Source organism: Engraulis encrasicolus, chromosome 6 (genome assembly GCF_034702125.1).
Source record: "Engraulis encrasicolus isolate BLACKSEA-1 chromosome 6, IST_EnEncr_1.0, whole genome shotgun sequence".
Taxonomy (NCBI): Eukaryota; Metazoa; Chordata; class Actinopteri; order Clupeiformes; family Engraulidae; genus Engraulis; species Engraulis encrasicolus.
The window spans coordinates 42,087,974-42,112,146 of record NC_085862.1 but is presented as its reverse complement, the minus strand read 5'-3'; the positions used below and the strand labels follow the sequence as shown (position 1 = coordinate 42,112,146).

The 24,173-nt window shown below is 43.0% G+C and overlaps 3 protein-coding genes across 3 annotated transcripts in view; 1 reads left to right on the top strand and 2 right to left on the bottom strand.

Annotated features, from left to right (window-relative positions):
- faf1 (Fas (TNFRSF6) associated factor 1) overlaps window positions 1-481 on the bottom strand; it is a 104,523-nt gene extending 104,042 nt beyond the window's left edge. The window contains exon 1 of the mRNA XM_063201683.1: window positions 138-481. Within this exon, the coding sequence (XP_063057753.1) occupies window positions 138-197 (60 nt within the window). The 5' untranslated portion in view covers window positions 198-481. The remainder of the gene's footprint in view (window positions 1-137) is intronic.
- A 615-nt stretch (window positions 482-1,096) lies between these two features.
- On the top strand, window positions 1,097-4,720 carry cdkn2c (cyclin-dependent kinase inhibitor 2C (p18, inhibits CDK4)). The gene is made up of 3 exons (XM_063201689.1): window positions 1,097-1,563; window positions 2,304-2,869; window positions 3,888-4,720. The coding sequence occupies exons 2-3, from the start codon at window positions 2,738-2,740 to the stop codon at window positions 4,251-4,253; spliced, it is 498 nt and encodes a 165-aa protein (XP_063057759.1). The 5' UTR covers window positions 1,097-1,563; window positions 2,304-2,737; the 3' UTR covers window positions 4,254-4,720.
- Window positions 4,721-15,602: 10,882 nt separating this feature from the next.
- The window catches only part of rnf11b (ring finger protein 11b), a 29,232-nt gene continuing 20,661 nt past the window's right edge, over window positions 15,603-24,173 (bottom strand). The window contains exons 2-3 of the mRNA XM_063201678.1: window positions 21,083-21,252; window positions 15,603-18,951 (exon numbers count right to left, since the gene is read on the bottom strand). Coding sequence (XP_063057748.1) covers window positions 18,780-18,951; window positions 21,083-21,252 — 342 coding nt within the window. The 3' untranslated portion in view covers window positions 15,603-18,779. The remainder of the gene's footprint in view (window positions 18,952-21,082; window positions 21,253-24,173) is intronic.

Here is a 24,173-nt window from a genome sequence, read left to right as displayed (position 1 = left end):
CTTAGTAAACAGTCCGAGTTTGCGGTGCGTTGAATCATTGACATTCATAAAGCTTCGCAAATCCGACAAAATATTTCTGACAAACATCACAGTTTGTTACACCATGTCATCAATGATGGTAACAAGGAAGAACCCACCTGAAAGTCAGCCAGGATCATCTCTCTATCCATGTTGCTACCGCTTTCGGAGGCCATCATTGCAATGACTGCCAAATGCTAGCTAGCTTTTCCACTGGTCTATAACTAGGTTCAGAAGCTAGCTAATGCTAACTAGCCGTTATCCGTCTCACACAAACACACTCGCACGCACACACAAACACACGGCCACAAAGTGACTAGGGGTTCATGTAAAATGTTTAGTCATTAAATGACAAAAACGACAGAGACCAGTACTAGTAAAAATGCGGCTGCTAAAATGCAAAACCCGCACTTTCGGGCCGTGTTGTCTGATCTCTTCAGTGAAATCGTCACTTTTTCTTTTATCTGTGTACATAGCAATCCGGGTACTTTACGGTAATTTTTAAAGTATTGTCGTAAAATATTTGGTCGGCTAATGTCTTAAAGTTGTACGACCCGCTATTTCATAAGCACAATGCTCAGACATACTAGTCTATAATATGAAATATCGCCAGACCTTACGCTATCATCAAAACGAGTCTGATGATGACTCTTGAATCCTTCATCACATAGGCTATGAAGATTTAAATTATAGTTCTACCAATGTCTACTCTAAAGATAGGCTAGCCTAGGCCTACTATGAAAGCTGCATACGTATACGCTACATGTCAAGTTCGACTCAAAAATAAGCTAAAGGAACAAGCAGGCAGAAACACGACAGACACACTGACATATCTCCAAAAATTGCATTCACACTTCATCATGTGCGCAAGAGGGCACCCTCACATCAATCAAATTTGCCAACAGTGGAGGCAGGCTGTGCAAGACAGCTCTATCAACGGTGATTTCTGGATGACAGTGCGTGTTTTCCCAATGCCGAAATGGCCCAAAATTGCTAGACTATCCTACAGTTAACTTAGAATGTGTGATATGAGTGAGACAATGGCTGTTACATGTAACTACTCTGTAATAGGCTAGGTTACATGTTGCAAAGTTTGGAACTCTGAAGTGCTACATTGTTTCATGTCATGACGTAGCGGTTTACCGTGGACCCCAGTAGGTTAGCCCTACTCCCTTGTCCAGGCAAACTGGAACGGATAACATTGTTCTGACTTCAACTTGCAAGCTATTATATGCATAGCCTACAGTAACATTTCATCAATACGCAAGCATATCCCACTCAGCAGTAGGTACACCCTCCACTGCTGCCACAGTCGAGGGCTCAACGTTTCAGCCCCGCCTCTTCATGTCTGTTAGTAGTGGGCGGAAGTCTAGCTAGGGACTTTATTTGAAAAAATGAGTGATGTCAAAAAAGCTTCTGCGGTGGAATTTGTTGAAGGAGTCAGCTACTGCTGTTGCTAGCAATACGAAATGAAGGAGAACGTTCAAAATGAGATCTTGAGAGGCCGAAGATGAGACTTGTAATCTGCAACCCGTACATCTTCAGGTAGGCTGTTACATTTCAAATTAAACATCGCTTACCTCAGCAGCCTATGGGGAGAGCGTTACTACGTGGTGAAGCCTAGAATCAACTGTTTAGGGAGGATTATCCATAGCTGTATGATTGCTTCACATCGCAGCAGTTTGAGTGACGTCGTATAGCTATAGCGAGGGGCAATAGGCTATTTTGCGCGGTTTATGTTGAAGGCTGACACCAAGTGCAACTGTTGTGCATGGATGGATTCTGATTTCTGAATAGCTGTCTTAATCACGACACACAACTAGACGATAGATGTTTCTTCTGTTAAAATGGGCGGGAAACAATCAGAATATTTTGACAAACAACAAATAGGCTACGTTGACTAGTGACAGAGTTCGCAGAATTGCCAATTTCATCTCTTGCATATGTCAGCTTATAACAGCCAACACCACCAGACGGCTGAATAGTATTGCATGCAGGGGAGAACACAGACGAAACAAGAAGCATATTAGGTAGGCTATATTTTGTCACCAACGGAGACGAAATGCACCTGCATGTTGTTCCTTAATGTGCAAGGCAAATAAATGCACGCTGTTGGTTCGTTTAACCTACCACCGAATTGAACATAATTTGCATGAAATACAAAACTCCATTCGCAGGTCGAAGAGTGTGCCTGGTTGAAATGTGATTTGATGAACGTTAGTAATTCCTCTAGCCTACCACTATCTCAAATGCATTGCGTTTTCTGTTTGTTTTTTTCCTCCCAGGATTCTGCAGTAATGGCTTGCACTTCGTCATAGATGCGCATCGTTGAAAGTGAAGAGGCTATGGCAGAACCGGGTCCTCTGGATGAACTTTAGCGGGAGTTTTCTCTGAATGATGTTGAGGACCTCGCTGGTTTTGACAGCCATGTGACCTATGGATTAAAAAAGGGACATTTTGAAGTGAAGCGATGCTTGTGCGCTTGGATGAGTCTGGCGTGACATCCTTGTTTAGCGGATTGTAGGGGATGGCATTAAACGTCAAGATTCAAAGGGCGTTCCTCCAGCTACATCTATTTTTTCGGTCTGACAGACTGTTTACCACAACCTGATAGCAATTCGTTTAATCATTGTTACAAGCTGTCAAGGCTGAGATCAGTCTTTTGTTTCACACAGTCTACGTCGTGCCCATTTGACAATCCACCCAATCCTTGTCGAGAATGGCTGGACTGACTCAGGCAGACAAACTGACCACTGCATCTGCAAGAGGGGATACAACAGAAGTTGAAGTGATATTGCAACATGGAGCAAACGTTAATGAAAGGAATACAATGAACAGAACAGCCATACAGGTTTGAAATTTCCTTCTGTTTTGCACTGGTGAACTTCACATGAGGACCTATCAGCTGTTGTCAGTTTTATTTACCCATTTACCTCAGATTAAAATCTCAGGCTCATTAAAATATCACCTCAGGCTTCAAATGTGGATTAGATGTAGCAGAAATTGTGTTGCTCAAGTTGATTGCCCTTCACATAATAATGTTCTTGACCGCACTCTTCCTGTTCTTTGTTAAATCATGTGGTGTGAATGCTGGCTGATAATTTGAAATGTGAGTCAAAAAGTAAATAGTGGATGAAACATAGGCCTATCTGCCGTTTTCATCAAACATAAGATTATTTGATAATCAGTCAAAACGTGATAGTGAAAACATTAGCACACCATTTTAGATGACACCCAATTGATTCTGGTAAATTGCTTGTAGGCCTAATTACTGAAGATGGAAAACAATTGTAGGCCTACTGTCATTTTTATGAGTCCCGAATGGACAATTTAAACGTTTTGATTTTTCTTTTTCATTTATAATTTCATTTTGCCATGTGCTCACTGGAATGTGACAGGAAGTTAGTCTGAGCATGTGGCTATATTAAATATAAGATGAGCTAGGAACATGTAATTAACAGATAACATATCGCACATAATAGCATTAAATAGTTGACATCTATGCACCCGATTATTATCATGAAATTGCATCTTTCTGATAAGCTGTTTCCATGTTTTCATAAGGAAAAAACAATACTTTCGGATGCACTTATAGACCTACCCCAATGTGCTTCCATAATGCCTATGTTGTTGCAAAGTAGTTATCAGATGTTGGAAATATATTGACGAGTATACATAATTATATGTCACGTTATAATGGCATTTAGCCTACCTGTTAACATTATGAATGGTGCATTTTCATGTGTCACTGAAAAGGCAAACTGCCCTGAATTGGGTTTCTAGATTTGAACTAATTATTTTACTTTTACATTAAACCAACCAAACAAAACAGTCTGATGTGATGTTTCCCTTGTCATTGTGTTTTCCAGGTAATGAAACTTGGCAACCCCGCCATTGCAGAAGCACTGCTCCGAGCAAACGCGGATCCAAATGTCCCGGACCCTGATATGGGATTGACTGTTGCTCATGATGCGTCCAGAGATGGCTTTTTGGATACCCTGAAAGTTTTAGTTCAGGGTGGAGCTGATGTCAATCTTGTGGATAATTCCGGAAACCTGCCGCTGCACCTTGCTGCAAAGGAGGGTCACCAAGACGTTGTCGAGTTTCTCACACCGTGCACATTGGATCCCTCCGCGCACAACGCGCAAGGCCAGACCCCTTGCGACCTGGCCAAGATTCATAACAAAAGCTCCACCGCACAGTGGCTTGAAAGTCATGTACTTTCAAATCAGTAGCCTACTAGCTTAATCTGGGCTGCCATAAGAGGGGTATGTCAGAGGAGTATTTAGGGAAAGCTAACTACCTCTTTTTAAAGCAGGCAGTCGCAGTTTGGGCACAAGCGGCGTTTTCTTTTATCTTTTGGTTTCGTTGTAGGTCTTCACTGCATTTCAGTACAACGCCGTGGAACCTCCTCGGCATGCCTTCAACGAATGACTTAAGTGATTTAGTTGTCTTTTATTTACCGCAGTAGACTGCACGTTGACAGACAGGCCTACGTGGCTGTGGGATACAATCGCAATGCCATTGCCACAGACCAACAGAGAATAGTGAAAAAGAACTCCAGGAAATGTGAATAATGTTACCAAAGACTGTATTAGGCTACTGAAATGTGGTTCAGATGAGGAAATGCAGTAGGCTGTACTGTGTGTTTTATTGCACTAACTGATGTCCTTAAATTGTGAATAAAGTAAAAGTAATAATGGGCCAGCGTGAGTTATTTCACATTGTATTAGTAGCCTAATTATTAACCCAATTATTGTGTTGCAGTATTTTTGAAACTTACTATTTAGATACTATTACTATGCATCGTATTCTTTTATTGTCTCATGAACAACACCTTTCCAAGCCTTGTGCGCAAAGACAGGCCTAGAAATGACTGCAAAAAAGAAAACACACAATTTCAGAGATTAGGCCACATGGGATGTAAAAATTAACTAATGTGGACAGAGATGAGGGGACACAATTTACACACATTGAGTGCACAACAACATCAACCTCTTTTCTCTTGCATACCTAAAGATGCAATTTCACCTAAACTTTTTGTAAGGCCAGTCATTTTTGTCCCTACTCTCTAAAAAAGTAAGGGATAATTGACGACACGGTGTGCGTATAACACATGTATAGAGCACTTACTAGCAGAACAGGGATAATCATGATACGTTCTGTGGTATCATGTGTATGCACTGGGGAGAATTTACGGACACTATGTGACATGGCATGGAATACTGTGCGCAACGCGGTCGCACAGTCGTTTGTGAGGGCACACCAACTCAGCCAAAGGGCTGGCATTGGCGAGTGTGGTCTGTTGTAGTGTCAAAATGGAAGCGTGGCATTCTACATGCAGCCTATCTATATTTTGTTAAGTTTGAACTAAAGCAGAGCTGCCGAAAAGAAACTGGGACCGCATACGTAAACGTGCAAAGGGTAGCGCGTGCGTGTGTATGTGTGTTAAAACTATCCCATCCGTCTGTGTGGGGTACGTGTGGCCGATACACAGAGAGAAAGTGAGTCGGTGTGCGTGTGTGTTTGTGCGAGAGACAAGAGAGAAAATGTAGGCTAAATTGTGTTTGCGCGCGCGCCATGACGTGATGCAGGATATTTCACGAGATTTCATATTTTGGTGGACGATTAATGACATGGTGCACACTGTAGGGCACTAAATGCAAATGTGCTCTTTTATAGTGGCAAGAGGAGAATGTATTTCTGTGAATATAAGTAGTTCTAGCCGCTAAGCCCGTTAGAAAGTCTAAACCAGCGTTCAAAAAATAACCTGGAGACGCACACGGGAAGCGCAAAGAAAACCGTTAGCCGGTGGGAGGAATAGACTACCAACTTCTCCTGCCAACCTTTCAAATTCTGACGCCACGCGCTGAAATTAAGGTAAGTCCTCCAAATAATAAATAGTCTATCCAAATAAAACCGACAAGTGTGTCAACTCCCATCCATAGCCTACATGGGTAACATGAGACACGTGTCACATGAGAAACGTCGTTGATGAAATAGGCTATCATCTAGTGGCATGCATGGACATGTTCTTCCTTGTTCGATACGCAGCATGCCGAGTTAAGAATTTGTGAACATCGGATGACTAAAATAAAATTCCATTATCCTACATCGAAAAAGCGGATAGGCCTACGTTTTCATAGTTGAGCTCCACTTATTGTCACTACACTGAGGGAAAATGCCACCATTCCAATTATGGCATTTTCCCTGCCTCGTCTGCTAATACAATCGTCAATATTTGTCCAATATGAAGTAGGCCTACAGCCTAGCACCAGCTGAATTCGTTGAAATTCTATTTTAGCCTGTCATTTTTAATTGTATGGTCATACGAAACAGCCTACATTTTATCTAGCTTCTAGAAGTGATAACAACACTTTGGCTGAATGCGTATTTGAAATGGCCAATGTGCCTCGAGGTAAACTGAATGAGACTCAGTTCACAAAGTAATTCAGCTCAACACTCCCCCGAGAGTTGCATTATTGGTAGGTCTTCCTGTGTGAAATCACTAGTGAGGACTGAGAATAAAGAATACTCAAACTGCGATATTGCGATCGGATATTCTATTTGGCGCAGGTCTCACTGTAACCAGTGAATGCAATAGGTAACACATCTACTGTTGTAGACTGATATAAGTCGTCGAGTTGCCAAGTATTTTAGGCCTAGTATTACTGAAACCATCGGCAAACTTTACACTGAAATGAAACTATTGTACATTAGGTGAGGTCACACATCATTCCACACATCCACAGTATGTGAAATTGATCTGTGCGTTATTTGACCTAAATATAACAGAAGTCAAAGTCAAGAGAGGAATATGCAGCTCGTGTTGGTATTGTGGCGTCAGTCAGACATAACAGGAAGATCCAGGTTGTCAAAAGGAGGATCCAGCTTAACGAGCATAAAATATCCTCGCGAGCATGAAAGCCGAGCTCTGAAAAATAAGTTGAATCTAGGCCTACACTATACGGCCTACACATAGGCCTACTACAAACGCTGTGAAGTGATGCCTATAAAATAACGATGCCGTTAAGGCACCAAACGAATCCACATCCATTTCTGTAGCAGAAGGGCAGCGTATAGACTAATACGCATTAAAAAATATATGAGAAGCAATACTCCATAATCACAGTGAATTACAAATGCGCAATGACAACCATATGTGGATGTTTAGCGTACTGTCGACAAATATTACTTAGTTTTGCGCAATAAAGTCTCCATGTTACTCGCACTTGAGTTTTCCCCAGAAAGCCTATAAAGAATGCCCTTGCGTAGCATACCATCCCTCCAAGCACAGGGAAAGGTCAGTAGGCATGGTGCAAGCTGCCAGCCAAGCCTGTGTATATTTCCCCAAAGCATTTGGACAGCCACCAGGCCAAGATGAGCCAGTCTGGATCCCTTTGCCCTAGTAGAGTCACAGCAACATCAGCTGGTCTGTGTTGGTGAGAGTCTCTCTCAATGACTGGCCAGCTGCATTGTGTTCTCGGCTTGGGCCATCATGTGGAGAACCCAGAACCAAATACTCTTCCACAGCCCCATTCCATAATGCACACATGTGACATGGTAGAAATGAAGCAATGACCACAACATTTTTGGCGGTTTGTTTACTTTTAAAAACTAATGGCTATTCATTTGACCACAAAATCAAGTAGTTTTTACTGGGAAATTACCTGATATTACCGGTGCAACAGAAATATATTTATATGACTACTTCATTTCCACTCTAATGGTATAGCCAACCCAAGGTGGAGTTGAGTAACTGTGTACACATGGAGTACACCATTCTGTAGTTTCTCCTTTATTCTACATGTACATGCTATACAGGCTGATTTTCAGACTTGTGTGTGATACATGACATACTATCACTGTGACTGCCATTTCAAAATGCAGTCTAAAATACTCCATCCACAAAGTGATGGCAAAAGGCACATGGGATCAAAACTGATAATTAATCAATGAAAATGGGAAAATAAACAGCAGGTTAGCCTGCATGTTCTGGAAGGGAATGGCCACAGGAGGAAGAGAGATGGATTGGACTAAGATGACGAATACATGACATTGAAGAGAAACAAGTGGAAAAGAGTAAATGCTGCTCTGTGGTACTGTATGGGAAGGCCGCCATTGATCACATGGAAGTCACGTCTGATGGATTGTTTCTTGTGACTGGCCACCAAATGTTGTTTTCAATTTCACCGGTCACTGTCATGTGATACATCTGTCCATCACATGTACCATGCATCACCTTGTTTGGTCATTTCCAATGTATCTGCCACCATTGGGTGTGCCACCATGAAGGTATCACACAATTGTACTGAGCTTATAGTAAGGAAACAAAAAAAGCATGACCATGCAGTGCCCAAGTACAAAAAATATGAGCAGTGGGAATTATACACTTTCAAATAAAATGATAGTGTTTTTCAATATATACGTTCAAATTACTTCAATGCATTCACGGAATATAATACAAGACTTGCTGATAAAAAACGTACACATGTATGTTTTAAATTTACCTGATGATGGTCGACGACTAAGTCTAAGAATATTATTGCCCAAATAAATGAAATTTTAAAGGACTCAAAACGGTCAGTGTGTATTTTTACCCTACAAGTTAACTGTAAGTGCTTAATGAGGTTTGACTCTGGAAATGGCAGATTAATAAACAAAAATTAATAGACAAATTGAAATATGTGTTGTTTTGTTTATTTCCCTCTGATTTTAAAAACAATATTTTTGTAGCACCTTTTGCGGCGTCAGCAGGAGATAATTATACTGTAGGCCTACACGGCTAATATTGCAATAGTATGCGTTAGTCAATAGTTTTGCAGTGCCAGCCTAACGGTGATGTTGTAAAACTGTGTTGAGAATGATGTGTGAGGATTGTATACAGTTAAGGAGATGATATACAGGGCGGCTCTCTGAGCAATGTTTCAGGGCAACTATACGATAAGATGTTGTCTGGTCCCATTTATCACCTTAACACTTTCATCAAGAGACCTTGCATCAACCAAAAAAACAACTTTCCATCAGCAAATTAGGAGCCAGTCATGTTGTTGCACGACAACACTGCTGAAAAAGATATCTGTGTGTATCATTACCTTAAAAGCCGGGCTCTATTCAGAATGGACAAATAGCTTCACAGCAGGGAGTGAGCAGGCTTCATACTTCCTTTTTCTACAGAACTGCCGGGGGGTGCGGGCACAGTCGCTGACAGCTTTTGCATCCGCCCTCACAATGTACATCATTAATCTGTTTTAAGTGATGTTTCAACAGTGAGATAGTTTGTTTTTTTCTGAGGATGCAGTAAGTGCTTTGTGCCTGTACTAGCACTGGTCACACAGATTATGTGGTACAGTAACTTTATTGCAAGTTATCTTAAAGCAACTTTAGTGGATTTTGCTGGTTTCAAACATGGAGCATAGGATGGTGGGATGCATGTGATGGCACAATCAAACATGGAGCATGTGATGGTGTCACCATGATTCATGGTTCAATATAGATTTTGGGTGTACTCTGGCTGTCATGACAACAAGCCTGGCTTTTTGGTGTGGCGGTCAGACGGTCAGAGCATACAACTTGTTTAGGCCTACCTTGGACCCTGGCCTGAGTTTGAAATTGGGCGGGATAGCTCTCATTTCCCTCCCTACAGAACAGTTAAGCAAAATAGCATCAAAGTTGTTTCAAATACATATCATTTGTAATTTGGTTCAGTTAAATTACTTCCATTGCCGGCAGGTCTTCGTATCATCTGGTGGTAGTCAAATATACGTTGGCACACATAACTTCTACGTAATAAATAAAGGTTAATTAAGCCTGCGAATACTACTACTACTACTACTACTACTACTACTAATAATAATAATAATAACAACAATAATAGCAATAACAATAAAAACAACAACAATAATAATAAAAAATATAAATGATATAAATATATGTTTAAAAAATTCAAGGCCAGGACAGGTGAGGATTTTTTTTTTCTTCAAAGTATGTTTTTGAAGAAAGGCTATATTGTTTTTTTCTGAGACAGGACAGTGAAGTAGAGACCCAGGCCGGGAATCAAACCCGGGTCGGCCACGCAGTAGACGAGTGCCCTACCATATGAGCCACAGTAAGGCCAGGTGAAGATTTTTGACAGGCTGGGCTGGACCACATTGAGTGAGGGAGTCAGTGAGACTTCATTAATCTCAAAAGTGGACATTGGATGCCACCTGGCCATCCACCCAACACATAACAGCAAGACAACGACACAAGTCAAACACATAATAAATTGCCACTCCATCACCTCCGTTGAAATGGCAAAACACACAAACCATCAGACAATGTCACAACTGACATCGCTGATGAAAAACATAGAGACAAAGTAGCTGAAACCGGTCAGGTACAAAAGTCTTTACCTTACTTGGCCTTGAAAATGAATGAGCACACAGGTCAAAGTTGACTGAAGCCCTCATGCTGAAAATGCTCAGGCAGTTGCCACTGAAAATAAGAGCCTCTTTCTCTGGCACCTGTAATCAATGCTGACACATGCAGACACTCAATATTATTGGGGAGTCACATGCCTAGCATATGACATTTCAATGCAACTGTCACCATTGTACACACTGCATACACAAGTACATCCTGCATACACTATATTACCAAAACTTTTAAGTATTCGCTAACCTGAACTTAACTGCCATCCCATTCCTAACCTAACCTGACTCTTGCCCTCTACTATGCCGTTCCGCTTGCGGCAGGGAACGCCCTCGCGTGTAGTTGCTGAACGCAGCCAGATGATTAAAATCAGCCATAGGGTTCAATATGATATCGGCCCCCCTTTTGCAGTTATTACAGCTTCAACTCATCTGGAAAGACTGTCCACAAGGTTGACGAGTGTGTTTATCGGAAAACATTTTTTTACATTTCTTCCAAAAACGCATTGGTGAAGTCACACATTGGTTGATCGAGAAGGTGTGGCTCTCAGTCTCCGCTCTAATTCTTCCCAAATATATTCTATTGGCTTCAGGATAGGACTCTGTGCAGGCCAGTCAAATTCATCCATACTATACTCTATCATCCATGTCCTTATGGACCTTGCTTTGTGCACTGGTTCACAGTCATGTTGGAAGAGGAAGGGGCACACTCCAAATTGATGTTGGGGGCATTGAATTGTCCAAATCATCAGGATACCAAAACATTTTGGACAATGCCATGCTCCCAACATATGCTCCATGGCGTTCACGTCTGGACTCCACGGTTATGCAGCATTTGAATACAATGTTATTACATAGCCTGGGCCCGTCCATACCAACTATGACATGGCACAAAGTTTCGCATCTCATTTAGTCTGGCCATTCGCACTATCTACGAGCCCCAACTGTGATCAAGTTGGGATACTGGGTAAACTGAATAAAATCAAAATACTAAGTCTTGCACATTCTGAGATTCAGAGAAAATGGATAATTGAAATTGTTTTAGCGCTCAGTTCTAAAGTCAGTATCTATGATGGCATGGGGGTGCAGTAATGCATTGATTAAGCTCTTCTCATTCATCTGTACTCTTAAAGATAATGCTAAATGATATATATGGGGTTTAAGCAGCATAAGAAGCCACTCATATTTTGAGGAGAGGCATACAGTACAATTATTGTTACATAATAAGGCCAAATTGCATTCTCTACTATGTTCTAACGGTTTAGTTCCAACATGAGGACAACCAAGTGATAAAATGGCCGACTTGTGGTCCAGACCTGTCACATAAGCACTACAGAAAGGAAAATATATGTTGTGTATGTTGTATATGTAATATATAATATGGTATTGTAGGTTTTTTTTTTTTTAATTATCCCCTATGTAATGTTTTAATACAATGAAGAAAAGTACTCCAGGAAGAATAGCTCTGGCATTGCCACATCTAATGGGGATCCAACAAATAAACAAAAACATGATGAAACACACACCTACCATTTGAGCTGTTGAAATCATATCCAATAGAAATGATCACTGTTTTGAATGTAAAATCATCTCATCACTTAATGTAACTGTAAAGTGTCCTTTGTTTTGGGTTTTAGTCCTCTTCAACATTTGCTGTCTTTTATTGCCCCCGTCCCAACTCTTTTGAGGTGTGTTATTTTCTCATATTTATGAATTTCCCCCAAAGCAATAACTTTGCTTGATTTTAGCTGCTGATATGTTTTGTTTGTACATACTGTTCTGCATCTAATGTAAGAATCAGATGTTTTGAAAATAGCAGTATTTAGTTATTATTCACAATTTACCTAGTGCTCCAACGTCAATGGAGTTGGGGGTTTGTAGAACATTTCCAATTCTATCGAGATAGGGAACTAATCAATTATGAGCATTTCCAACATTTCAGTTAGCTGGTAAGTGAAGGAATGGGTGGTCTTATCGATTGTAGCTTCAATCAGTAGCATACAGAGACATATCAGATACACTGGAAACATGGCTGTAACTACCTTTGAGTACACAGAGGTGATGCCTTTGGTATTTTTTTTTCAGTAATGTAAAATGTATCTATGATGAAAATTGATATGTGATCAACAATGATGAATTCAGTCTGTATACGACACCCTCATTTATCCTCAAGGCAGTGATTAATAAAAACAAACTTAGGAGTTTGACTGAAGCATTTGAAGCATTCTAAAGGTAGAGTATACAGTACAGCAGGCAGTATTTGACCTCTGTATTTGAAAATGTCTGTTTACAGCCCTGACTAGAAAGGATAGAGCTGAATCAAGCTCGTACTTTCCTGGGATCCACTTCACATTCTGTGAACTCCCTTTTAGGAGACCAGTGGAGGTCGAGAATAAATGAAGTGCCCTTAGCGCTGTACATGGCGGTAGAGCATGTATACAAGCTGCCACCAAATGCCAAAGAAAGAGAAGGAGGCAACGCCCCCTTAGGCAGCTGAATTTGAGCACGCTCCTTTGCATTGGGTAGGGGAGGTTTGATTCATCTCACTCTACTAGAAAATCTTTGACGGCACACAATTTTGTTCCTCATTTAGTCTGGGCCATTTGCACTATCGAGAAAAGCAACCAATCAATTTTGAGCATTTCCAATGGCTCATGACGCACCAGTTCAGTCAGAGATTCTAGGAGTATTATTCTTATCTTATATACAGTGCCCTCCATAATTATTGGCACCCCTGGTTGAGATGTGTTAAAAGCCTTAAAATAAATTCAGTGTTTATTGCAGAAGAATACTGTCACACTGAAAATTGTAGGAAAATGTAGCCTTCAACTCAAATGAATTGTAAGAAAATAAAAAAAATCCCTGACTAAAAAATAATTATTTTTCATTAAATCACCTGTTCCACAATTATTGGCACCCTTAACAATTCCCAGGAAATAAATATAATTGACGCATTTCTGTCATTTCTACAGTAGTTTACAAAGTTTACCAGAGTATGTAGGAACATTTAATTAGTAATTCATCACTTCCTGTTTCCCTGGGGTATAAATATGACGTGACACCGAGGCCATTTCTCTTATCCACTCTTAAACATGGGAAAGACAAAGGAACACAGCATACAAGTGAGGCAGATGTGCGTCGACCTTCACAGGTCAGGCAGAGGCTACAAGAAGATTGCCACTCAACTGCAGCTGCCCATATCCACTGTGAGAGGAATAATTAAGAAGTTCAAAACAACTGGAACAGTGGTAAACAAGCCTGGACGAGGACCCAAGTTTATTTTGCCACCACGCACAGTGAGGAGGATGGTAAGAGAAATCAAAAGATCTCCAAAGCTCACTGTTATAGAATTACAGCAAATGGTAGCATCCTGGGGTCACAAAGTCTCCAAATCAACCATCAGGCGCTGTCTACACGCCAACAAGCTGTTTGGGAGGCATGCACGGAGAAAACCTTTCCTCACTCACAATCATAAACGCAAGCGTCTGGAGTTCGCCAAGCGGTATTGGGGCTTCAACTGGGACCGTGTGCTTTGGTCAGATGAGACCAAGATTGAGCTTTTTGGCAACAAACACTCTAAGTGGGTCTGGTGTACCACGAAAGATGCGCATGCTGAAAAGCACCTCATACCCACTGTGAAGTATGGGGGTGGGTCAGTGATGCTGTGGGGCTGTTTCGCTTCCAAAGGCCCTGGGAACCTTGTTAGGGTGCATGGCATCATGAATAGTTTGAAATACCAGGACATTTTAAATCAAAATCTGTTGCCCTCTGCCCGAAAGCTGAAGCTGGGTCGTCACTGGGTCTTTCAGCAAGACAATGACCCTAAACATATGGCCAAATCTACACAGAAATGGTTCACCAGACACAAAATCAAGCTCCTCCCATGGCCATCTCAGTCCCCTGACCTCAACCCATTGAGAACCTGTGGGGTGAGCTGAAGAGGAGAGTACAGAGGAGAGGACCCAGGTCTCTGGATGATTTAGAGAGATTCTGCAAAGAGGAATGGCTGAAGATCCCTCTTTCTGTCTTTTCCCATCTTGTGAAACATTATAGGAGAAGATTAGGTGCTGTTTTGTTGGCAAAAGGGGGTTGTACAAAATATTAACACCAGGGGTGCTAATAATTGTGACACACATTATTTGATGTCAAATAATTATTTCTTTATGTGGGATTTTTTCCCCACTGAATAAATGCACTTGTATTGAAGGTTGGATTTTTCTCTTTTTTTCCATTAAGGTCCCATATTATTTAGAAAAAAAATAAATAATTGGAAGCTAAGAAACACATCTTAACCAGGGGTGCCAATAATTATGGAGGGCACTGTATGTGGTCTTATCAATTGTAGCATCAATCAGTAGCATACAGAGCCATATCATGAACGTGAGCTAGACACGGCCCTTATACCGTATCACCCTCGGAGAAAGGGTTTGACCAAAGATTTTCTTCTTTTTTGAAAGTACTTTTTTAAGCTTTTTAAGCCTTTATTATCACAGGACAGTATGAGAGTAGACAGGAAACGATTGGGAGAGGGAGAGATGGGGCAGGGCCGGGAAATGACCCCAGCCGGACTCAAACGGGGGTTTCCGTGGGCATGCAAGCCCAAATGTGGGGGGCGTAGCGCGCCGAGCCACAGCGCCCCCTTGACCAGATTTTCATAGGAGAGAAAGATACCCCAGGCTCCTTCATTTCCGGGATCCATTTCACGCCAGGTGAACGCCCCTTTATGAGACCTTCTGTTAGGAGATCTTTGGAGTCTTGAGGTTGAGAAATTGAGTTCCTTTAGCGCTGTAGATGGCGGTAGAGCACATGTTGTGCAACGCCACAAAAAGATAAGAAGATGGAGCAGACAACGCTCCCTTAGGAGACTTAGGCCATTTCTCAAGTGTATAAGCCTTAGAAGTGTGTGAGACTAATTATTCATGCCCAGTGATTGGATAGGCCTACTCTTTAGTGAACTCTGCGGAGTATGCAATCACTGGCCGTGATTACGAAGGCTGATACACTTGGAAGGATGCACACTAGATTTTGAGAATGCGAGCAGGCCAGACCACATGCTCCTCCCAGAGCTTTGAAGTTGCCATATCAAGGCTAGTTGTTACTATATCCATGGGTAAAATACATACAAAACATATAGTAATAAATCATTCGTTTTTCGAAAATCACGAGCAGAAGTTCCATAGCATGAATTCTATTTATTATTTTGTCTGTAGTACAGGGTATGCCTTTATTTACTTACAGACCAGGGATAAACCAGGAAAAAAAAATCAATCTCACAGGCGCACACATTACATATCATACACAGCTCACATGTGTCCAAAAGACTTTCTGCTCACTGATAGAAATCAGTTGTAATGTCACACAGTCACACTTTTAACAGTTCATTCTTCACGAGACAGTGTTGGGGGTTGGGTGAACTCACAGTCTTTCTCTGGCCCCCACCCACCTGCACCCGTCCTGTCCTTGTATGTGTGTGTGTGTGTGTGTGTGTGTGTGTTTGCTTCCATAACAGCATATATACACCGTTTACTGCACCAAAGGCACAGTGCCCGGAGAGTCCTGTGCTGGTGTGGTAGCTCCAATCCAAACGCACATCCATGTCATGAGACCCGAGCCTTTGCAGATCCACTCTGAATGACACACAAAGTGACATGAATAACAAAACAAAAGGGGTTCTGTGCAAAACAGAGGTGACAACTCACAAAAAACACGTTACAGTACCACCACATAACACTCATTTGGTAGGTCTGAATGTAACCCTTTGCATTGTAAATCTGTCAATCCAGCAGTGGTGTAAAGTATTCAAATCCATGACAAGGATGGATTACCCTTTTGCTCTCTCTCTCTCACACACACACACACACACACGCGCACGCACACACACATAAGTCCATGTGTGTTTTCACAAACATTTGTACATATAACAAAATCACTCAAAAAAAAGGATTCAGACTCACATACATGATATGGAAAACAGGAATCTGGAGATTCAGAAATACATTCTAAATTACAAATGGGAGTGAGTGTGGGATAGGTGGAGTAGGGTGGGCCAACGCTCTCTCAATGTCTCTCCATCCTCATTTGATTGCGTCTCAAAGTCTTCCATGTCAATACAAACATAAATTGGCATGGGACTCTTCGAATCAAAGCCAGCATTCTTTTTTGTGCTTTTATGATCAGTTGATATTGAGGAGAAAAAAAACAGGTGTCACATCTCTTCCCAATTCAGCTGAAAAAGCCCTCAGTGATTCCATGTTAAATGATTGACAGTTCAGTACGCGTCCAGGGCATACGGCATGTCTGCTTTGAACTGCTTATTGCTCAGCATTACACAGATAAGGCTCCATGACACCTAGTGTCTCACCACGGGAGCAAAGGCAGAGATGGGGTCTGGTGTGTTGACTTAGATGGATGGGGGAGACAGACCTGGGTAGACAGCATTGTATGACAGTATGCAAGGGCTTTCGTCTGGAAGAAAAGCCACACAAGACTGCCGAGTCATTATGTCCCTTTTCCCATCTTCACTGATTTGTATTGCATCATTTCCATGTTTGTTTGCTTGTATGAATGATGGTGATACTATGCCAGACAGTGATTATAAAGACTGAGTAAGACGACTTAAATCAGTCTGTTACACCCAAAGTTTGGAGCACTCCGAAATGTTTTACTGGATTACTTATGACTGCATAGCATCAGCACCTGGACATTGGCTGTGCATAGGAGCGTTATAATTTTGACCACACCCAAAGATCAAAATAAGACACACAAAATGTGAGGGTCAAAACCCACATCACAGTCACAGCAACTATTGGGCATCTCTCTTCTGATTTATCCATTTGCATCACCGGGAGAGCTAGACAGTATACTCTTGATTGAAACAGAAAACAAACCTGGGGTGGTATTCCAAGAACCTGGCTCTGTAGTAAATCAGGTTAAGTTTACCTTGAGGTAGTGGTAAATCATCTAATAGAAGAGCCTGAAGTGCTAATTTTGATAACTAAATGAAGCCTGCAGGCCATCTCTTAATCGATTTACTACTTTCTTTGGCAAACTTTATCACTCAAGCATGTTCCTGGAATACACCCCTGTAGTTTTGTGGCAGAAAATAGCAGATAGGTGGAAGAACTCCAGTGTTTCCTAAATTACATATTATGGCGGTCAGATACAATAAGACATGCAGTGATAAGTGCACTGACGAATTACAGGTGTGTTTATCTGGGTGACTCACTCGCTGGGGGTGGGGGTGGGGGGGTACAGAGCGCATTAAATTAAGGGGGATGAACAGTAAAACAAACAATAACAAATAAATTTGTGACTAACAAATACCATTAAAAGCAAAAAATAAAATTCTGAGTCAATAGCACTGCAGGCGGGAGTATATAACACTATTATTTGCACTTCTCATCTTGATTTTTTGTTTTCAGTGTGATGGCCAAAAGAGAAGAAAAGACAAGAGAAAGAGAACAAAACTATCTCCATTGTCTTTACAGTGAAATGAGTCTCAAGGAAACGCAAGGAAACGCAACGCAAGTCGAGAGAAGCCAATAAAATAAAAGTCCCCGTCCCCGTCGACAGCTGGACTGTTTTAACTTGGTTGTGGGTTGTGTGTGTGTGTGTGTATCAAAAGTCAGCAGTGTGGTCGTGTGTACATAATTCAACAGTTACATAACTTCCTTCTTTTTTCCTTCTCCTTCTCGGAACAACAGCTTACTTCCCTGGCTTGCAGGGTCTCATTGGTGTGTGTGTGTGTGTGTGTGTGTGGAGGACCCCTCACGGAGGTCCAAACAGCCAAGGAGTCTCCCAGGAACGCAGGCGCACTTCCTGTACACCACCACAGGAGGCAGGCTTTCTCTCTCCCTCTCTCTGGCCCTGCTGTCCTGTGCTGTGCTGTGCCCACATGGACAGGGCTGATGATGAATCATGGGAAGGAGGAAGTGAATCTGAGGCCTGATTAACTCTATCTGTGTGTGTGTGTGTGATTGTCTAACAAGCTATTTCATTGTGTGTGTGTGTGTGCGCGCGCATGCACACGTGTGTGTGTGTGTGTGTGTGTGTGTGTGTGTGTGTGTGTGTGTGTGTGTGTGTGTGTGTGTGTGATTGTCTAACAAGCTATTTCATTGTGTGTGTGTGTGCGCGCGCGCGCGCGCGTGTGAGTCTGACAGGCTATTTCTTTGACTATGTGCGTGTGAGTGTGATGTAGTTTAAGTTTAGTTAAATTGGTTGGGCGATCATTCTGCCTGTCTGGGGTCCGATGACGATGATGATGGTGGTGATGATGCTGATGCTGATGGTGGTGGTGGTGGTGGTGGTGGTGGTGGTGGTGGCGGCATGGTGTGTGCATCGTCGTCAGCATCAGTTGGTCTCGTAGGTGGAGAGCAGGGCGGCGTCCACAGGCTCCATACAGGAGGGGCAGGTGAAGGAGCGCATCAGCCAGTCGTCGATGCAGTCCAGGTGGTACGTGTGCATGCAGGGCAGGAACCGGATGGGCTCGCCGTACACAAAGTCCATCATACAGATCACACACCTGGGGAAGAGCGCGGAACACACACACATGCACGCCGACACACAAACATGCACGCACACACACACACACACACACACACACACACACACACACACACACACACACACACACACACACACACACACACACACACACACACACACACACACACACACACACACACACACACACACATACAAGCAGACACATACAGTGGAAAGAAAACACATAGGTTAGTCAGCATTGTAGCTGCATTAGGAATCCACATCCCAAAGCCCTTCATACAGATCACACACTTACGAGTTACGACTTACAGAGAGATACACACACATACAAATCGTATCTGCATTGGGAATTTAGATTAGAGAAAACACTCTGCCTGTCCGAAAAACAAAACAAAAATCAAAGTGGCACACTCTTATGTAGTTGAACCGTATTTAGGTTTGATTATGCCAGTCATCTAGCCTAGAAATCTAGACGCCCCTAGTGGCCGCAAAATGAATTGGCACAGCTTTGCTGTAGGGGTTTTTGGCGCGGCCAGGCTACCAGTCATCTGCTGTGGCATTGTTTTGATAAGCTTCTGCAATGTCATAAGATTACTTTCCATCCAGTATTACATTAACCTTTAAGAGGGTGGGTTTTTGAGCATTCTATAAAAAGAATGCGTTCAATAACAATGCAATATTCTACAATTCCATATTTTATTGAATGACGCCCAGAATTCTATAGAACTTTCACTGCCCGAACATTCCCGTCACACCGGTGTGACGGTACACTCTTAAATCATACAGATCTTATATCGATCATGGTCAACACAAGATCTTGGTGAAAAATGAATGCAACACTGGATGGACATTTCAGAAACGTATCAAAACATTGTCGAAAGAAATACATGCCGTAAAGTTTAAGGTATTACAACAGCATATTAGTGTGTGCAAGTGCAACCTTTTTTTGTGTTGTCTTTTTTGTGGTCAGGCAGTGTATATTGACAGACCGTCATCATAAAACCAACACACTACTAGTGCATTCTGCGTGCTTGTCCAACGCCTTTTCTTGTGAAGTCATGGAGGGCAACGCCTCACAAAAGCAGTGTTGCCACATGACCAGCATTACGCGAGCTAAGTAGTGTTCCCACAGTCGCTATGGATTTCTATTGCTAAACGACAAACTGCTAAGCTGTGCCCTGACCAAAAGCATCCCTAACCCCATCCCTGTCAGTAAAGCAACGTTTCAACAGCTTTACTTTTGCCAACAAGTTAGAACAAAGGCAGTAAGTGCTTAACAAAACCACTCCTTACCCTAGCCTGTCACAGGGCATTGTAGAGCACGAGTTAATATGCAAAAGCGTGGTGCACACACGCAAAGTCTATAAAAATCGGCATTGTATTTGTATGCATTGTCATGATAACATGCTGATATTGAGCATTCCTTTTGACAGACTTGGGCCAATGCTTCACCATCTCTGCACAGTAGCAGAGTCTCGATAGGGCCTTGAAACTCTCAGGACTGATTCCCCTGGTCTTACTGTGCACTGGGTTCAAAAGGAAATACTACCACAGAGAACTGTCTGCATATTATGTGTGTTTTCTGTCTGAGTCAGTCTAAGTTCCCCTGTCTGAGTCAGTGTGTGTGTGTGTATCCGGGGTCAGATTTTGTGTGTGTGTGTGTGTGTGTGTGTGTGTGTGTGTGTGTGTGTGTGTGTGTGTCCAATGCTTACTCTTGTATCTTCTTCTCTGCGGCGTCGTGCCTGGAGTCAGATTGTGTGTGTGTGTGTGTGTGTGTGTGTGTGTGTGTGTGTGTGTGTGTGTGTGTGTGTGTGTGTGTGTGTGTGTGTGTGTGTGTGTGTGTGTGTGGCCTATGCATACTCGCATACTGTATCTTCTTCTCTGCTGCGTCGTGCCCGGGGTCAGATAGTGTGTGTGTGTGTGTGTGTATCCTATGCTTACTTGCGTATCTCCTTCTCTGTGGCGTCGTGCCTGGGGTCAAATTGTGTGTGTGTGTGTGTGTGTGTGTGTGTGTGTGTATCCTATGCTTACTTGTGTATCTCCTTCTCTGCGGCGTCGTGCCTGGGGTCAAATTGTGTGTGTGTGTGTGTGTGTGTGTGTGTGTGTGTGTGTGTGTGTGTGTGTGTGTGTGTGTGTCCAATGCTTACTCGCGTATCTTCTTCTCTGCGGCGTCGTGCCCAGGGTCGTAGAGGCCCTTGGGCAGGTGTTGGATGAGGCCGATGCGCTGGGCGATCCGCACCTGCTCCTCCTCCGTCAGCTGGGTGGCAAGGCGCGCCTGGCTGGGCGTCGGGTGGTACACCGGCACGTGGACCTGCTCCTGCACACAGACACACACATGTATGCACGCACGCACGCACGCACGCACGCACGCACGCACACAAGAACACAAATGCACACAAACACACACACATGCATGGGAAGAAAAACAAAAACAAAAGTCAGGCTTAAGTGACTCTGATGAAGACAGATTCACATTAGTTTGGCACCGCTTCATCTGAAATTGCTTGGTTCAGATAGCTGAGAGCTAAGGGCTGTGAGTGGGACCGAAGCCTTTGTTGTTATGGTTCAAGTTGCCTCTGCTCTGCCTTGGCCAACACTATGACCAATCAAACGACTGCTCTCTCTTAGCCAATGCCATAGCTAATTCTGCTAAATCCTGTGGGCCCGGGCTGGTGGCTGTTGTGGCAATCTTACAAGGACCAGAGCTAGACCAAATTTTTTTGGCCACTAGGTGGGATTGTTTAGTTTACTAGTTAGGCATCCTACTGGGCATGCGCCTTCTCCCTCCTACTTTCATAAACAGTTCCTCTCAACTTTTTTTGAACAAACACCCACTTGACCTCATCGTCAGCCAGCCCACGCCCACCTTAGTATTCAAAAATACAATGGTCTAATGCCCCCCAATGGAAACTAAGCACCGCCCCCTCTCAGCAGTATCCTTCTCAACGCCCTCTCAAGGGCTCCCTGACGCCCCCTGGGGGGGTTGTAGAGCCCCTGTTGAGAAACACTACTGTAATATAGTACATTATTTCAAACAGGACTGCCAGGCTGAGATCAGGGAGACAACAGTAGGTGATAAAAAACTGTCCTGTTGCTGAACTGACGGTGCCATGTCATCTCCAGAGTACTGTGGTCAAAGTCAAAACAACCAATTACGGAACAGATCAGGGTGAATGAACATGTCCGCACTTGTTTGAAAGCTACAGTGTGACTGAGGATGCGAGTGAGTACACAGTGAGGATGGGTTACCAGTAGATGGCATCATTGCCTTCAGCTCAGCTCTCACTAAGTCTCTATCATGATGGAGGGAGAGCTAGAGAGAGAGTGTGAGAGAGTCTGAGAGTGTGTGTGTGAGTGAGTGAGTGTCTGTGAGAGAGAAAGAGAGAGAGAGGTAGTACATGAGAAAGAGAGAGCGAGAGAGAGAAAGAGAGAGCGAGAGTGAGAGAGAGAGACTGACAGAGAGACACAGAGAGAGAGAGAGAGAGAGAGAGAGAGAGAGAGAGAGAGAGAGAGAGAGAGAGAGAGAGAGAGAGAGAGAGAGAGAGAGATCAGCCCACTAAGTCCCAAGAGTCCAAGAGTGGTACACTACAACCAGACCCAACAGAGAAATGAGAAAATGAGCAGAACAATGGCTCCCATTGAGCGCAGTGCTCTTGTAACCGTGACGGACTTCACTATTAGACTTAGACACAGAGCAGCAAGCAGGCAGGCAGGCAGGCAGGCAGGCAAACAGGCAGGCAGCAGAAGACTGAACTGGCTATGGAAGAGCCGTTGCAACCCACTGTGTCTGTGTGTGTGTGTGTGTGTAGGTGTGTTGTGGCTCTAACACAAACATCCACAGATTCACTGGATAAGCAAATGTGTTGGGAAGACACACACATTAGAAGTACAACACATGTCGCTAACTGGTAGTTAAGATATACATCTGCCATCTGTAAAAGACCCTGCAGCTGCAGAAAAAAAAGTCTACGGGTATATTTGGGTGATGTTTTTTTTACGGGGTTTCTACTTTGGAGAGTTTCATGGCTTGGGGGGACTTCTGCACGCACCTACATGCGCGTTCAGTTTTGAAACCTGAGGTGAAAAACCCCACACATGTCCATAATCGCAAACCACAGTGGCACCCAGTCAAGGACTGTTACGAGCCACTAACCACTAACACTCAACTCACGATTCAGTTCGTATCACAATCTCTGATCTAAGGTTTGACATGCCTCACGGTTTTTTAAAAATGTATCTTTTTAAATTAATTAATTTGCTTTTTCACATTTGCCAACATTATAAAATACAATTATAAATAAAAAAAACAATGATAGTATGATAGAGCTGGTTACAAGATTATACTAATAATGATGATTTGAAGCTTAGAAGCACCATCATATCATTTCATGTGGTTGTTTCCTGGACAGAAGGGTAACAGAACTTCGAAAAGGTGTGTCACGACACTACCTTCTTGGATCACGATACAGTATGTATTGTATTGTGACTCTGTGTGTTGTGAGTTCTCGGTTCTATACAATATCGTACAGCCCTACTAACCAACCAAACACCATGCAGGCAAACATCTGTGCCCTCACGATGATGTCACCTTCTTCCATAGAGGTGGCAAATACAAAGACTCTGCAGCTCAGGGCAGTCTTAGGATAGTGTCATAATAACACACATAAAAACGCTTAGCTAAGGCAGTGTCATAATATATAAACACAGTTTGGGCTAAGCTGGGGTCATAATACTGTATCTAAACACAGACTTAGCTAAAGCAGTATCATAATACAACACAGTTCTAACTCAGGCCATATGTTTGGAGGCTGGAGATGGCACTGCTTGCCTGCTCTTGTTAGCCCTGGACAAATTCTGTGAAGGCCGCCCTACCGTGGCTATACGACCGACCCACGTTCGATTCCGACCTGGGTCCTTTGCCGACCTTTCCCTGTCTCTCTCTCTACCAAAAACGTTTCCTGTCTCTCTCTCAAACCATCCTGTCACCAATACAAAAATCTTCAATATTCTGTGAAGGCAGGTAGGGTGGTCAGGCAGGCAGGTGTGGGTGAGGCATTCGGGTGAGGTAGGCAAGTAGGTAGATAGGCAGGTGGGTGAGACAGGCACGCGGGCAGGCCGACAGGCAGGAGAGCCCAGAGATTAGCTTAGCTGGCATGGGTTTTGCAGTTTGGCACAAAAAAAGTGTTACATCAGCAGATGCCTCCTCTACTCTCCCCTCCCTTTCTCTCCGTATCTCTC

What these genes read in the sequence shown, in the direction of transcription:
- cdkn2c (XM_063201689.1), top strand. Translation starts at nt 2,738, where the DNA reads ATGGCTGGACTGACTCAGGCAGACAAACTGACCACTGCATCTGCAAGA. An exon ending in TGAACAGAACAGCCATACAG is followed by an intron (nt 2,870 to 3,887) that starts GTTTGAAATTTC and finishes TGTGTTTTCCAG; the next exon opens with GTAATGAAACTTGGCAACCC.